Here is a 15,404-nt window from a genome sequence, read left to right as displayed (position 1 = left end):
CATACGTATGTGTGTGTGTGTGTGTGTGTGTGTGTGTGTTTGTGTGTGTGTCAGATGTGATGTAATAAGCAGTAAGTGATGTAATAAGCAGTGTTAATGAATAGCCCTGTAGTTAAAAGACATCCAGTTTGATCAAATTTGATTCAGTCTATTGCTAAAACTGATATAGTATTCTTAATATTATTATAATATAATTTTTTTATGAAATGCACTCAACATATCTTTTATTAAAAGTTTGTATTTGTTTGTTTGTATTGTATTATTTGTGTCGTTTGAAAGTATTGCATAGGCTGTTTTCTGTTGTATTCAACACCACTATGTGTCTGAAGAAATAATGGTTTTAAAATATTGGGTTTCACAAATCAAAACAGGAAGTCGCTGTGGCAACCGAAATCAGTGGTTAAAGTGTTGTAAAACTTTCATCACTAAACAGATGAAAATTTTGTTATATCTATTTTTGGATGTCTTTTAATAAAGTGCCTCAGATGTTCAGTTTATTTGTTATTTTGTTGATTTAATAATAAATAAAAGTTAACCCTTCACCTTTTCTCTGAAATAATCTTAAAAAATCTGTAATTTATTATCATATTAATAAGAATTTGCTTAGATAAAAATTATAGAGTAAGATCAAATAAATAATTTAAATAATTTAAATAAAAATTTTTATACAGAAATGCAGAAAAAATAATTCTATGTTTGAGTTATGCATCATGGAATTCCCCTTTTGGAATGAGCGCTACAGAATTTAAAATAAAAAAAAAATACTACATACTCTGTTGTGGGTTTGGGGTGGGTAAAGTGGGCGGCATAAAGGGGATGAGGCTGAGTAATTTATGTCTCATCAGACCTATAAATACTGGTTGCAGGACCTCAAGAATACACAGAGAGCAAGAAAAGCCAGAAGAAGAGGACTTCAGAGACTCTGACAGACTTTCAGAAAGCTGTGATTTATTTGACAAATCAGTTGCTGAAAGTTCTCACCATGAGAATAAGTATCTTGACATTCATGGTCCTTGGGGCCTGCACTTTAAGTGCATGGTCAAACCCAGTTAAATCCAAATTTGTGTCCTTCCCCGGGGATATACTCAAAAACATTACAGACATACAGATGGCTGATGTGAGTATTGCTGTTCTTTCATTTTTGCAAGTTGTATATAGCACATTGTTAAACATAATTATTTACCAAAGTATACTTGTTCACTGTAAGTAGCATGATCATTTATTGACTGTATGTATGTACGTATGTTTTTCAAATAGAACAAGTAAATATATTACCAGAGGAAATTACATGTGCTTTTTAGGAAGTTTCCTGATTTTCTGTTTTGTTTGTTTCTAGAGCTACCTGGAGCGCTTCGGTTATAAGAGGATTCTGGATAAGAGTGGACGACAGGGAGCAGTGTCGACTTATAAAGCTCTGACAAGGTTACAGAATCAGCTTGGTCTGGAAGAGACTGGTGAGCTGGACCAACCAACAATCGATGCCATGAAGAAGCCACGCTGTGGTGTGCCAGACATCCGCAACTACCAAACATTTGAAGGAGACCTGAAGTGGGATCACAATGAAGTTACATACAGGTAAACATTTTAAGATTTAGTATTCTAGTTTATAGTGTATGTATTTTAGTATATAGTATAGTATTCTATTCTATTTAACATATTAGCTTTTTATAAAATGTAAGATTTGGAAACAGCTACAATATAGCACCAAATAATCATTCATGGAAATCAGTCATTTGTTTAGATTGGACGATCATTTAAGAAAAGAAGCTGAGGGAAAATGTGAGCTATGATGGATGTGAGGGAAGAATACCCAGCATTGGACAATAAAGCTACAGGATTAGGTCAAATGTTACCAATTGATTTAATACTTACTTTCTGTGATTTTTTTCTGTAGGGTTCTGAACTACTCACCAGACTTAGACGGCGCTACTATTGACGATGCCTTCGCCCGAGCCTTCAAAGTGTGGAGTGATGTCACACCCCTAACTTTCAAACGGCTCTATGATGGCACTGCTGATATCATGATCTCATTTGGAAAAAAGGGTGAGTTTTTAATTAAAAGGTGATGCTTGATACCAGCTACCCAAGAATAAAGTATATATACAGTCAAATCCTCACATCAGATCTCCTTAAGCAGTGTAGTATTGGTGTGATTTTACAGTTTATTTAAAGGAAAACTCTTAAAACAGGATATGTATATTGCAGATCATGGAGATCCCTACCCATTTGATGGGAAAGATGGCTTGCTGGCACATGCTTATCCTCCAGGTGAAGGAGTGCAGGGAGACGCTCACTTTGATGATGATGAATACTGGACACTTGGCAAGGGACCCGGTAAGAGTCTTTGGTCCATTTACCAATCATAAAATATTTGTCAAGTAGCAGTGATTCAGATATTAAGCTGTAGCTCCCTCTAGAGGTTTGATTATATAATTACAGAGAACACACATGTGCATGTCTTTCTTTAAACTGCAAGCTGATTCTCACAGTTTTGTTTAACTATGAATGTGTTTTTGTTTTTTTCTTTTCCTTCCAGCAATCAAGACCTACTTCGGCAATGCAGAAGGTGCACTGTGTAATTTCCCATTCCGGTTTGAGGGAAAGTCCTATTCCACTTGTACCACTGAAGGTCGTGAAGATGGCCTGCCATGGTGTGCCACAACTGCTGATTATGACAAAGACAAGAAATATGGTTTCTGCCCAAGCGAGCGTAAGTTCTGCATTATTTCTCCATGGCAAGTTCTGAGCATCATTTCAGTGTATGTGAGATGATAAAATAACTGAGCCTGTCTCTCTCCACAGTTCTGTACACATTTGATGGGAATGCAGATGGTGAACCTTGTACATTTCCGTTTGTGTTTGAGGGGAAAACATACACCAGTTGTACCACTGAGGGACGTGATGATGGGTATCGCTGGTGTGCTACTACATCCAGCTTCGACAAGGACAAAAAATATGGGTTCTGTCCTAACCGAGGTGAGAGCCTTTAATGCTTTAAGCTATAATCTAATAACCTTTTCAAAACCAGTTTCAAAATTAATCAAAGAAAACGCTACATCACACAACTGTTGTTCATTAGCCAATGAAATGCGTGTGTATAAATTTTGGCCAACAGATACTGCTGTGATTGGTGGAAACTCTGAGGGGGATCCGTGTCAGTTTCCTTTCATCTTCCTGGGAAAGTCCTATACTTCCTGCACAAGTGAAGGCCGTAGTGATGGAAAACTCTGGTGCGCCACAACCAGCAACTATGACAAGGACCAGAAATGGGGATTTTGCCCAGATAAGGGTAATTATCTTAGTCTTCTTAATCTAGCATTTGTAACTACTTTTTTGGATTTTAACTACAGCTAATACATATATGGAAACATCAAGAATTATGCATATATGCATATATAACTATAGCCAATATTTCTGCTTGTCACAGGATACAGTCTGTTCCTGGTGGCAGCCCATGAGTTTGGACATGCTCTTGGTCTTGATCATTCCAACATTCAGGATGCTCTGATGTACCCCATGTACAAATATATAGCTGACTTCTCTCTGCATCAGGATGACATTGAGGGCATCCAGTATCTTTATGGTAAGCCGATAGTCATGGTTACTATATTGCAGTAATGCAATTTTATAACTGATCTAACAAGATGGCATGCTAGTCCAACTATTATGAAAAACAAAAAAATGATGTTACCTAATGATATATTCTTATTTTTTACTTTATTCAGGACCCAAAAAAGGCCCAAAGCCTACTCCACCCAAGCCATCAACCACTACAGCATCTACAATTTCTACTGCCAAACCTACTAAAAAAACACCAAAGACGACTCCATCTACAGCTTCCACCACAACTCCTGTGGACCCCTCAGTGGATCCTTGCACGGTAGACAGATTTGATGTAATCACAGAGATCCAGGGAGAGCTTCACTTCTTCAAAGATGGGTAAGAACCGGTAGGCTGCATGGAAAAGTACTATTGAGGACCTTGAACGTTTATGATCATAACATGGCCCAACAGCCAATAAATAACCACAAGAACACCTGATCAGTCCAAATAATGAGCCTTTGTGGTCTGGTTTGAGTGCTTGAAGACACCAGCAGGTGCTGCTTCAAGTACTAAAATTATTATAAGTATAGGAACATTTGAAAGTTTAGTTTAGAGTATATGTAATTACTCAATGCTGTCTCATGATATTAAAGGAATTAATCTTTCTTTCCTATTAGGTATTACTGGACGTCCTCAAATCGTGGTAACAAGGAACGCAAAGGCCCTTTCTTGGTCTCTGAGAGATGGCCTGGTCTGCCAGCTAAGCTCGACACTGCTTTTGAGGACCCTACTACAAAACAAATGTATTTCTTTGCAGGTAAAATCCAGACTGAGATAACTTGCTATAATCTTTTCCAGTTATTTAATTTATGAGATTTACATCTGAGATTTTCAATTTGTTTCAGAAACTCAATTCTGGGAGTTCACTGGAAAGAATGTACGGGGACCACGCAGAATTGAGAAACTTGGTTTGCCTGCCAACTTGGAAAAGGTTGATGGAGCATTGCAGAGGGGAAAGGGCAAGGTGCTGCTCTTTAGTGGGGAGAATTACTGGAGGTATCTAAAACTTTCTGATGCTCTTGCTTTAAATACTTGCATGCCATTTACTGTACATGAACTATATGATGTTGAACTAATGTTCACTGCTTTTGGCCCTTGAAATTGTAGATGCTGTAGTGGTTGATGGCTTGGGTGGAGTAGGCTTTGGGCCTTTTTTGGGTCCTGAATAAAGTAAAAGATAAGAATATATCATTAGGTAACATCATTTTTTTGTTCATGTATTTAGGATGGATCTGAAGACTCAGCAGATGGATAAAGGGTATCCACGTCACACAGACATGACCTTCGGTGGGGTTCCAGTTGATGCTCACGATGTGTTCCTCTATAACGGTTAGTTCTTTTCCTTAGCAATGAAATAATCTGCAATTGCAAAAATATCCACATGTCAAAATTAATTTAAATTGAAATTAAGTTCCAGATAGAGATACTCTTGAAGATCATGAATTAAACAAAACACCATTATTTATTTGTTTCATTTCAGGAAACTATTACTTCTGTCGAAACATCTACTACTGGAGAATGACCAGCAGGAGACAGGTTGATAGAGTTGGATATGTCTATGAACTGCTGAACTGTCCCAACTACTGAATCGGATTTCATAGGACTGTAGAGGAAAGCACATCTAACTGAAAAGCAAATCCCACATATGTGTTTTCAAAAAGAAAGTATTATCGAAAGAGTAGAAACAATGTAATAATGTTTTTATGTGTAATATTAAGAAATATTTGCCTGGAGCAAATAATAAAGTTAATTAAGGTTAAGTTAGTTAATGTTATATTGGTTAAGATATTTTAAAATATATTTTGTCTTCTCCGTTCTATTTCGTTACCTTATAGTCTAAATTTGCACAAGTGAATGTTTTTCACAATTGTCTAATTTATTTATAAAATCAGTAGTATTTTGTCATATGAATAATGAAATAAATTTTTATTTTAAGTCTGGATATGTTTCTGATCCTTATTACTATGCCCTTGTCATCACCAATGTCAGCAAGAATTTACACTTAAATCTTCTTTTTCGCATTTAATTTGTTAAAATCTACACATCTATCCCATATTCAGTAAATAATTACTATAAGCACAGATATATCATAGGTTCAGAGTGACATGCTCATAATAGATAGCACTACTGAGAGTAGGAGGAGCGAATATGTGTAAAATCTAGTCAGATAAACTTTTAAAGCCCATACACTGAAGTCTAATGACACAGTTGGACATATGGTAGTAAGTAATAGTAGTACTAGCAGTAGTTAGTAATAACGATGATGGTGATGATCATCATCCTCATTATACTTCTTGATATATAGAACCTTTCCTACAAAAAAAGTAGTTCAAATGACAATTACAAGTACAAAAATAGTACACAACAACACTAATAGTAATGGAATGACAATAAACAATAATAGGATATATGGCAAGGGATAAAGCATTTAATAAAAGCCTAAAGGATTACAACCATACATTTACTTAAAAACAAAATTCTCTATTCCCTAGTTGTATGTTGTAGTCTTAATTAATAACAGAAACGGGTGACACTGAGCATCTCACCCTCGCTTTAAAAATACGCTGCCTTCTAAATAAGTCGACTGCTGTCTTTAAATGGACTGTTTCCCTAATGAGCACACATAACTACTCTTAAGTGGACTTCCTCTTGAATGTGTGCACACAAATAACAATCTTGCTGCATTAAACAGGCTCACTGAAAATACTCATTTATGAAGATTTTAAACCATTTACATCTGATTAGATGTAATCATTCATTCATTCATTCATTCATTCATTCATTCATTTATTCAACTGTTCATGACCTTCGTGGATTAAGAGTTTTGCTGTTGTGAGGGAGCTTGTGTAAACTTCATCCAGCCATCTTTGTGGACTTGCAGCATTCAAGATAAAGGATGAGGGTGAGGTGGCTTTTAAGTGTCAGGCGTGTGGTGGATCAAATACGATCAAGAAGGCTTAAAGATTGACATGAAAACATTGGCTACAAACAGTTGGAGGCAGGAACAATTGTAAACAATTTTCATAATTTCTGCATCTGCATTAGAACTATAAGCCTCCTCCATGAAAGCGCTTTGGGTCATTCAAAGCTTAATCTTGGGAGAAAATGCACAGAAAAAAACAAGCTACTGTAAGTAAAGAAAAGCTGATGTGCTGCGTAACAGTAAATACTGTTAGCAATACATACTGTACATTCATTGTATAGTATTGAATCACTGTATATGTCCAAATTATTATCACTGTAAATGATTAAGTTACTAAACGCATATGTTAGTCTTTTATTAGCCTTTTATTAACCTAAAATATGAAGATTTTCATGCATTTTTGGGCAACAGGACAACAGGATATTACCCCTTCACTAAGGCACATTATATATATATCTGGTTTCTAATCCTGTTTTTAAATAGATATATCCACACACAAATATTATACATATATTTAATCAGCATCACAGGCAAACGTCAATCTGTCCTGACTCTCTGTGACATGACCATTGGCTAAATTAGATACCAGAAACGTGTTGTGGAAAGGAACACTGCAAATGTTCCTCATCCACTAAATGTTTAAGCAGCACAAAAGTTATCAAAGTGATACTCTCAGCGAGATCAAGCACTTCATTAAGCAATAAAGATGAATGTCTCCCTCACACCAGTCTCTTCTTCTCCCTCCTGACACAAAACCTTAAACATGGTATCTGAAAAGCAATGCCTCACTTACAACATTAGTCAGCTGGTATTTTCAACATCAGAGCACTCTTTCCTTAAACGAATGGTGCAATGAGATTTAATATGTCCTAATTTCTTACCGTAACCCGGCTATACGCTTACTTTTTAAATACTTGTTCTAGCAGATGTATATATTCAACAAATATTGTAGTGCAATAGAGTAATTTTTCATTATGCAAAATAAATTTCCTGTAGCATGAATTTCATACAAAAAACAAAGCAGATTTGACTCATACAAATTTATTAAAGCAAAACCCACAATAGTTACATAAATAATATTTTTTTTTGTCATTATCTGTGTACATGCAGAATAATAATTCTTTTATCATCTATTAGGTCTAATACTAATTGTTTAGTAGAAAAAATTGTTAGTGTATTCACCTCGATTTAAAGTAATTAAGGCCGACTCAATTGAAATTTCTGTCAGATTGCGATTAAAGGTGGATTAATTTCTATGTACATATGTCTCGGGTATACTGTGCAAATGATAATATTGATTTAACCTCACATGACATACAAATATACAGTCAAGCCTCTATGTGTTTTTTCTGCTCAAAACTGTTCTCTAACTATATATTCATGAATGATAGGTAATTCTCTGATGAATGTGTGTGTTACGTACAGTAAAAAGTGTTATAAATATTTAACAACGGCGTCAGAACCATAACAAAAATAAAATAAAAAAGATAGAAGGAAGGAAGCTCCTAATTAGTTTACATTATACTATGGAAAGTGACATAATGAGCTGCGATGATGTAAAACTGTGCGGTTAAATGACATATAAATCAGTATGACTATTGCTAAAGTTTACATTATGACTAAGGCTCTGTTTCATCCTGTATCGCCACCAACTTCCACATTTAAACAAGCTGTAATGTATTTCATTTGAATATTTATATGATTCAGTAGAAAAAAGAAGAAGAATTACAGTATGTCTGCTTGGGAAAGGATGTTCATGGATCTGTTCTGGGAAATTATCAAACATCACTATTGTGGATAATGGTCCACAATTGGCAGGCAGCGGAAGTGACAAAAAAGCATTGCATTGCTTAATAAAATAACAATGTCATTGTGATAACTAAACCTGGTTGGTTGCTAGTGTTGTAATCATTTTATTTATATAAATAACAGACTGAATACATTCATGTCTCTTTTTACAAACTGCACAAAACTGTTCATTTGAACACGAAAATAATTAAGATTTTAAATGATTGTCATACTGATTAATAATTTGTTTGGATAATATATAAGAAGTTAGTTTCATTGAAATAAGAATTAGTAGAAAGAACGGTTAACTTTAATTGTGTATATTCTATTCTGGTCAATTTGTTTTGTTGTAGTTAGCATCTTCAGTGGAATTCCCTTTCTTGGAATGAATGCTAGTGAATTCAAAAATAAAAAGATTTTTAAAAAAAGACGCTTTGTTGTGGGTGTTCACAAGCGGAAGTGGGCTGGGGTAAAGTAATTATGGCTCATCGAAGGTATAAATACTGATAACAGAATGTTAGATGAGAGTAAGATCAGTGAGAAGAAGACTAAAGACGACTCAACTCATCTAGAGACTTTCCAGAGACAAACTTTCAAGAAGCTGTGTTTTATTTGAGAAATCAGTTGCTGAAAGTTCTCACTATGAAAATAAGTATCTTGGCATTCATGGTTCTTGGGGCCTGCACTTTAAGTCCATGGTGTTTTAGTGCATTTGTGTCCTTCCCCGAGGATATATTCAAAAACATTACAGACATGCAGATGGCTGATGTGAGTATTGCTGTTCTTTCATTTTTTGCACACAAATGTAGCACATTGTTAAACATGTTCTGGTAAATAACTTTAAATCTAACAGACGTTTAGGTGTTAACTATAGGTATCACTGCATATTTATTCATCTATAGATACAAGATTTATATGTGGACAAATGGCACGATTAAAATTCTTATTATAGGAAATTATACCTGGGTTTGTGTAGGTTTGCCTGATTGCCTTTCTGTTTGCTTGTTTGTTTGTCTCTAGAAATACCTGGAGCGCTTTGGTTATAAGAGGATTCTGGATAAGAGTGGACGACAGGGAGCAGTGTCGAATTCTAAAGCTCTGAGGAGGTTACAGAATCAGCTTGGTCTGGAAGAGACTGGTGAGTTGGATCAACCAACAATCGATGCCATGAAGAAGCCACGCTGTGGTGTGCCAGACGTCCGCAACTACCAAACATTTGCAGGAGACCTGAAGTGGGATCACAATGATGTTACATACAGGTATGTGTTTTAATGTTTAACATGTTAAGAAAACTAAATATTAAATCTTTTCATGTGTTTGCATTCTTTAATGCTGTCAACACAGATGATCATTCATGAAAATCAGTAGTTATTTGTTTAGAAATGCAATAGATCATCAATTATGGAAAGAATCCCAGGAAAGAAGTGAATCTCACAATCTCCACTGGCTTCCAATAGCTGCCTGGATCAGATTTAAAACACTGATGCTTGCCTACAAAGCACATATGACACCCTGCAGTGCACCACACTCCCTCTGATCCTCTAGCACTTCTTATATGAACCCATAGTCTCTCACGGTACATAAGAAAAAGGCATGATTCAAGAGACTTCTCTGTTCTGGCTCCTAGGTCGTAGAATTAACCTCCACTAGATGTCCTCAAATACTTAAACTAGATTTTTTTTAAAAAAGTGTGCTGTCTGTTTGCATTTCTTGTTATATTACCTTCCCAACATACTTTTTTGACTGATGTTAGCAGACGTCCAGTTGAAGACGTCCAGTTAATAGAGACTTCAAAGTACTTCTCTAAGTCGCTTTAGAAAAGGGCATCTGCCAAATGCCATGTGTAAATGGAAATGTAAGATGAGCGCTATGATGGCTATGATGGATGTGAGGGAAGAATACCCAGCATTGGACAATAAAGCTACAGGATTAGGTCAAATGTTACCAATTGATTTAATACTTACTTTCTGTGATTTTTTTCTGTAGGGTTCTGAACTACTCACCAGACTTAGACGGCGCTACTATTGACGATGCCTTCGCCCGAGCCTTCAAAGTGTGGAGTGATGTCACACCCCTAACTTTCACACGGCTCTATGATGGCACTGCTGATATCATGATCTCATTTGGAAAACAGGGTGAGTTTTTAATTAAAAGGTGATGCTTGATACCAGCTACCCAAGAATAAAGTATATATACAGTCAAATCCTCACATCAGATCTCCTTAAGCAGTGTAGTATTGGTGTGATTTTACAGTTTGTTTAAAGGAAAACTCTTAAAACAGGATATGTATATTGCAGATCATGGAGATCCCTACCCATTTGATGGGAAAGATGGCTTGCTGGCACATGCTTATCCTCCAGGTGAAGGAGTGCAGGGAGACGCTCACTTTGATGATGATGAATACTGGACACTTGGCAAGGGACCCGGTAAGAGTCTTTGGTCCATTTACCAATCATAAAATATTTGTCAAGTAGCAGTGATTCAGATATTAAGCTGTAGCTCCCTCTAGAGGTTTGATTATATAATTACAGAGAACACACATGTGCATGTCTTCCTTTAAACTGCAAGCTGATTCTCACAGTTTTGTTTAACTATGAATGTGTTTTTGTTTTTTTTCTTTTCCTTCCAGCAATCAAGACCTACTTTGGCAATGCAGAAGGTGCACTGTGTAATTTCCCATTCCGGTTTGAGGGAAAGTCCTATTCCACTTGTACCACTGAAGGTCGTGAAGATGGCCTGCCATGGTGTGCCACAACTGCTGATTATGACAAAGACAAGAAATATGGTTTCTGCCCAAGCGAGCGTAAGTTCTGCATTATTTCTCCATGGCAAGTTCTGAGCATCAGTTCAGTGTATGTGAGATGATAAAGTAACTGAGCCTGTCTCTCTCCACAGTTCTGTACACATTTGATGGGAATGCAGATGGTGAACCTTGTACATTTCCGTTTGTGTTTGAGGGGAAAACATACACCAGTTGTACCACTGAGGGACGTGATGATGGGTATCGCTGGTGTGCTACTACATCCAGCTTCGACAAGGACAAAAAATATGGGTTCTGTCCTAACCGAGGTGAGAGCCTTTAATGCTTTAAGCTATAATCTAATAACCTTTTCAAAACCAGTTTCAAAATTAATCAAAGAAAACGCTACATCACACAACTGTTGTTCATTAGCCAATGAAATGCGTGTGTATAAATTTTGGCCAACAGATACTGCTGTGATTGGTGGAAACTCTGAGGGGGAGCCATGTCAGTTTCCTTTCATCTTCCTGGAAAAGTCCTATACTTCCTGCACAAGTGAAGGCCGTAGTGATGGAAAACTCTGGTGCGCCACAACCAGCAACTATGACAAGGACCAGAAATGGGGATTTTGCCCAGATAAGGGTAATTATCTTAGTCTTCTTAATCTAGCATCTAGCTTAATCTTTCATTTTAACTACAGCTTTTCTGCTTGTCACAGGATACAGTCTGTTCCTGGTGGCAGCCCATGAGTTTGGACATGCTCTTGGTCTTGATCATTCCAACATTCAGGATGCTCTGATGTACCCCATGTACAAATATATAGCTGACTTCTCTCTGCATCAGGATGACATTGAGGGCATCCAGTATCTTTATGGTAAGCCGATAATCATTGTTACTATATTGCAGTAATGCAATTTTATAACTGATCTAACAAGATGGCATGCTAGTCCAACTATTATGAAAAACAAAAAAATGATGTTACCTAATGATATATTCTTATTTTTTACTTTATTCAGGACCCAAAAAAGGCCCAAAGCCTACTCCACCCAAGCCATCAACCACTACAGCATCTCCAGTTTCTACTGGCAATCCCACTAAAAAAACACCAAAGACGACTCCATCTACAGCTTCCACCACAACTCCATCTGTGTATACGCCTGTGGACCCATCATTTGATCCATGCACGGTGGACAAATTTGATGCAATCACAGAGATCCAGGGAGAGCTTCACTTCTTCAAAGATGGGTAAGAACCGGTAGGGGTCATGTAATTGTATAACCAAGGCTCTTTATAACTCCAAAGTATATAAAGTGATTTTTTATGATAAAGCAGTCTGTTTGAATGGAATGGAGGATGGAGTAGGTGCAGCTTCAAACACTAAAATTATTATGAGTATAGATCAAATTTAAGATCTGTAGTAGTCCTGAAAGTTTAGTTATAAATGAAGTTATAGAAATTAAAGGAAATTAAAGGAACTAATCTTTCTTTCCTCTTAGGTATTACTGGACGTCCTCAAATCGTGGTAACAAGGAACGCAAAGGCCCTTTCATGGTCTCTGAGAGATGGCCTGGTCTGCCAGCTAAGCTCGACACTGCTTTTGAGGACCCTATTACAAAACAAATGTACTTCTTTGCAGGTAAGATACAGTCATAATTAATTGTTTCTTAAATAGGTTCTGTAATCAATGATTATGTATTTCATCAAAGATTCTCAATGTGTTTCAGGAACTCAATTCTGGGAGTTTACTGGAAAGGATGTACGGGGACCACGCAGTATTGAGAAACTTGGTTTGTCTGGCAGTTTAAAGAAGGTTGAAGGAGCATTGCAGAGGGGAAAGGGCAAGGTGCTGCTTTTTAGTGGGGAGAATTACTGGAGGTGATTATAGGTCTATCTAAAGCTTTCTGTCTATCTTGCTTATATAATAATAATAATAATAATAATAATAATAATAATAATAATAATAATAATAATAATAAAACTAAAAAAAACACTTACATTATATATACAATATTAGAGGTAGAATTAATTTTCACTGTTTTTGATCATGGTTCATTTTCCTAGGCTGAATCTGAAGTCTCAGAAGATATATGACAGATACCCACACCACACTGACAAAAAGTTTGGTGGGGTTCCAATGGATGCCCATGATGTGTTCCTCTATAACGGTAAATTGTTTATATTGGCAGTATAATAGACAGTATCCCTTTGCAAAAAGTAACTAAATATCAAGTTCATTTTAACTTGAGGGATCACGGTGGCTTAGTGGTTAGCACGTTCGCCTCACACCTCCAGGGTTCGGGGTTTGATTCCCGCCTCCGCCTTGTGTGTGGAGTTTGCATGTTCTCCCCGTGCCTCAGGGGTTTCCTCCGGGTACTCCGGTTTCCTCCCCCAGTCCAAAGACATGCATGGTAGGTCGCTCTGGAAAATTGTCCGTATTGTGTGATTGCGTGAGTGAATGAGAGTTGTGTGTGTGCCCTGCGATGGGTTGGCACTCCGTCCAGGGTGTATCCTGCCTTGATGCCCAATCACACCTGAGATAGGCACAGGCTCCCCGTGACCCGAGGTAGTTTGGATAAGCGGTAGAAAATGAAATGAATGAATGAATGAATTTTAACTTGACAAAATGTAATTTTTTAGAGCTCATACTCAGAGGTCATGAATGAAACAGTTTTTCTCTGTATTTGTTTTACTTCAGGGCACTATTTCTTCTGTCGAGAGATCTACTACTGGAGAATGACCCGCAAACATCAGGTTGATAGAGTTGGATATATCTATGAACTCCTGAATTGTCCCAACTTCTGAATTAGATTTCATCAGACTGCAGCATTATAAGGAAAGCACGTCTAACTGAAATGCAAATCTCAAAACTAACATACAGTAAAATAAAAAGAGTGTTACAGTATAATAAAGAAGAATATCTTAAATAAGTTATATTAAGAAATCTATATTTGGCAAATGATAAGATTAGTAATATATTGGTTTTATTTATGCTGAAATACATTTAATATTACCTGTTTTTTGAATTAAAACAATTATGTTTTGAACAATTGTCTGATTTATTTCTAAAGAATAAATAGTGTACATTATGAATAGCAGGATTTTAAATGACAAATGCAACCGTTTAAAATCTATCCTGTGTGTAAGGTCCACTTTGATAGCCCATATGTTAAACCACTGGCAGTACTAATCATTTAGCTAAAAATATTCAGCAATAAATATCTGATCATGACTAAAAAAAGTTTACAATAGACCAGACTACAACATTTTCACTATTAAACAGCAATTTTTCTTGATTTCACCCATTATTGATTATGACCCGTTGATTTTTCAGGTTTTTTAACTCATTATTGAAGGCAGTCATATTATGGTCGTAAACCAATAATATTAGCAACATTTCTGCATTTCCAAGTCCAGAAAATCTGTTTGTTTTTTTCACTTCAATCTTTACCAAAGTTTTCCCAGAGACTTACATCAGACTGCTACAGTCTTACTTTCAGATGGAACCATCTCTAGTACTTAGAAAGCATGTCACATTGAATCCTGAAGATCACATCTGGTTCCATGTCTTATGTAGCACCAGGGTCCTGGAGGAAAGTTAAATATGTTTGAAATTTTGGCAACAAAAGCCTCTGGACTTTAATCTGAAGCTACAAAGGACACAGGCTAAATGAAACTGGACAACTGCTCTAATATATGATTGGCTGATTGAATAATTACATGAACGGGCAGGTGTACAGGTATCCCAAATAAATTGTCCCTAAATAAACTTTCTTTGCTCTAATATAGATTTAATTCAACAAATAATCTGAATCAATAATTCTCCTACTGACCTAGGAGCAATTTAGAATTAGAAAGTTAAATGGAAACAAACATGAACATGATTCATTCCTACATCATTCCTCCATGTGAGTGCTTTTTGATGTACCCCACATTTTGACATGAAATTATTTTCAAACTGACATAAAACTAGACATATTTATATCCAATGATGAATTTAAGGCCATCATAAAAAATGGGGTGATATTTTGTTGTGGTATTATTATTATTATTATTATTATTATTATTATTATTTTATGCCTCAGTTTAAACATCCTTTCTATTTTTTGTGGATCTTAGTATATAAGGTAAGCAGATTTCTGAATCTCAACTGAATTTCAGGATAAAATAAAAGTAAAAATATTAATTAAAGCCTAATACTTAAATGTTGATTCTCTGTATTTACAGTCCTTGTGTATGTGAACAATAGCCAAAAGGTTTTTATGTAATTGTTATGTAATTACAGCAGTGGAAATGCACCATAGGGGGCACGTTCGCCTCACACCTCCAGGGTCGGGGCTCGATTCCCGCCTC

The 15,404-nt window shown here is 36.2% G+C and overlaps 1 protein-coding gene across 1 annotated transcript in view; it reads left to right on the top strand.

Moving 5' to 3' along the window:
* Positions 1-870: 870 nt before the first annotated feature.
* The window catches only part of LOC132853737 (uncharacterized), a 31,897-nt gene continuing 17,363 nt past the window's right edge, over positions 871-15,404 (top strand). Inside the window, exons 1-25 of the mRNA XM_060881673.1 lie at positions 871-1,117; positions 1,337-1,575; positions 1,895-2,043; positions 2,206-2,334; positions 2,537-2,710; positions 2,803-2,976; positions 3,116-3,289; positions 3,428-3,583; positions 3,726-3,939; positions 4,221-4,360; positions 4,449-4,599; positions 4,829-4,932; positions 5,084-5,187; positions 9,335-9,573; positions 10,301-10,449; positions 10,612-10,740; positions 10,944-11,117; positions 11,210-11,383; positions 11,523-11,696; positions 11,773-11,928; positions 12,071-12,299; positions 12,551-12,690; positions 12,779-12,929; positions 13,116-13,219; positions 13,750-13,805. Coding sequence (XP_060737656.1) covers positions 983-1,117; positions 1,337-1,575; positions 1,895-2,043; positions 2,206-2,334; positions 2,537-2,710; positions 2,803-2,976; positions 3,116-3,289; positions 3,428-3,583; positions 3,726-3,939; positions 4,221-4,360; positions 4,449-4,599; positions 4,829-4,932; positions 5,084-5,187; positions 9,335-9,573; positions 10,301-10,449; positions 10,612-10,740; positions 10,944-11,117; positions 11,210-11,383; positions 11,523-11,696; positions 11,773-11,928; positions 12,071-12,299; positions 12,551-12,690; positions 12,779-12,929; positions 13,116-13,219; positions 13,750-13,805 — 3,918 coding nt within the window. The 5' untranslated portion in view covers positions 871-982. The remainder of the gene's footprint in view (positions 1,118-1,336; positions 1,576-1,894; positions 2,044-2,205; positions 2,335-2,536; positions 2,711-2,802; positions 2,977-3,115; positions 3,290-3,427; positions 3,584-3,725; positions 3,940-4,220; positions 4,361-4,448; positions 4,600-4,828; positions 4,933-5,083; positions 5,188-9,334; positions 9,574-10,300; positions 10,450-10,611; positions 10,741-10,943; positions 11,118-11,209; positions 11,384-11,522; positions 11,697-11,772; positions 11,929-12,070; positions 12,300-12,550; positions 12,691-12,778; positions 12,930-13,115; positions 13,220-13,749; positions 13,806-15,404) is intronic.

The sequence above is a fragment of the Tachysurus vachellii genome, chromosome 11 (genome assembly GCF_030014155.1).
Source record: "Tachysurus vachellii isolate PV-2020 chromosome 11, HZAU_Pvac_v1, whole genome shotgun sequence".
NCBI classification, from domain to species: Eukaryota; Metazoa; Chordata; class Actinopteri; order Siluriformes; family Bagridae; genus Tachysurus; species Tachysurus vachellii.
This window is presented reverse-complemented; position numbering and strand designations above follow the sequence as displayed.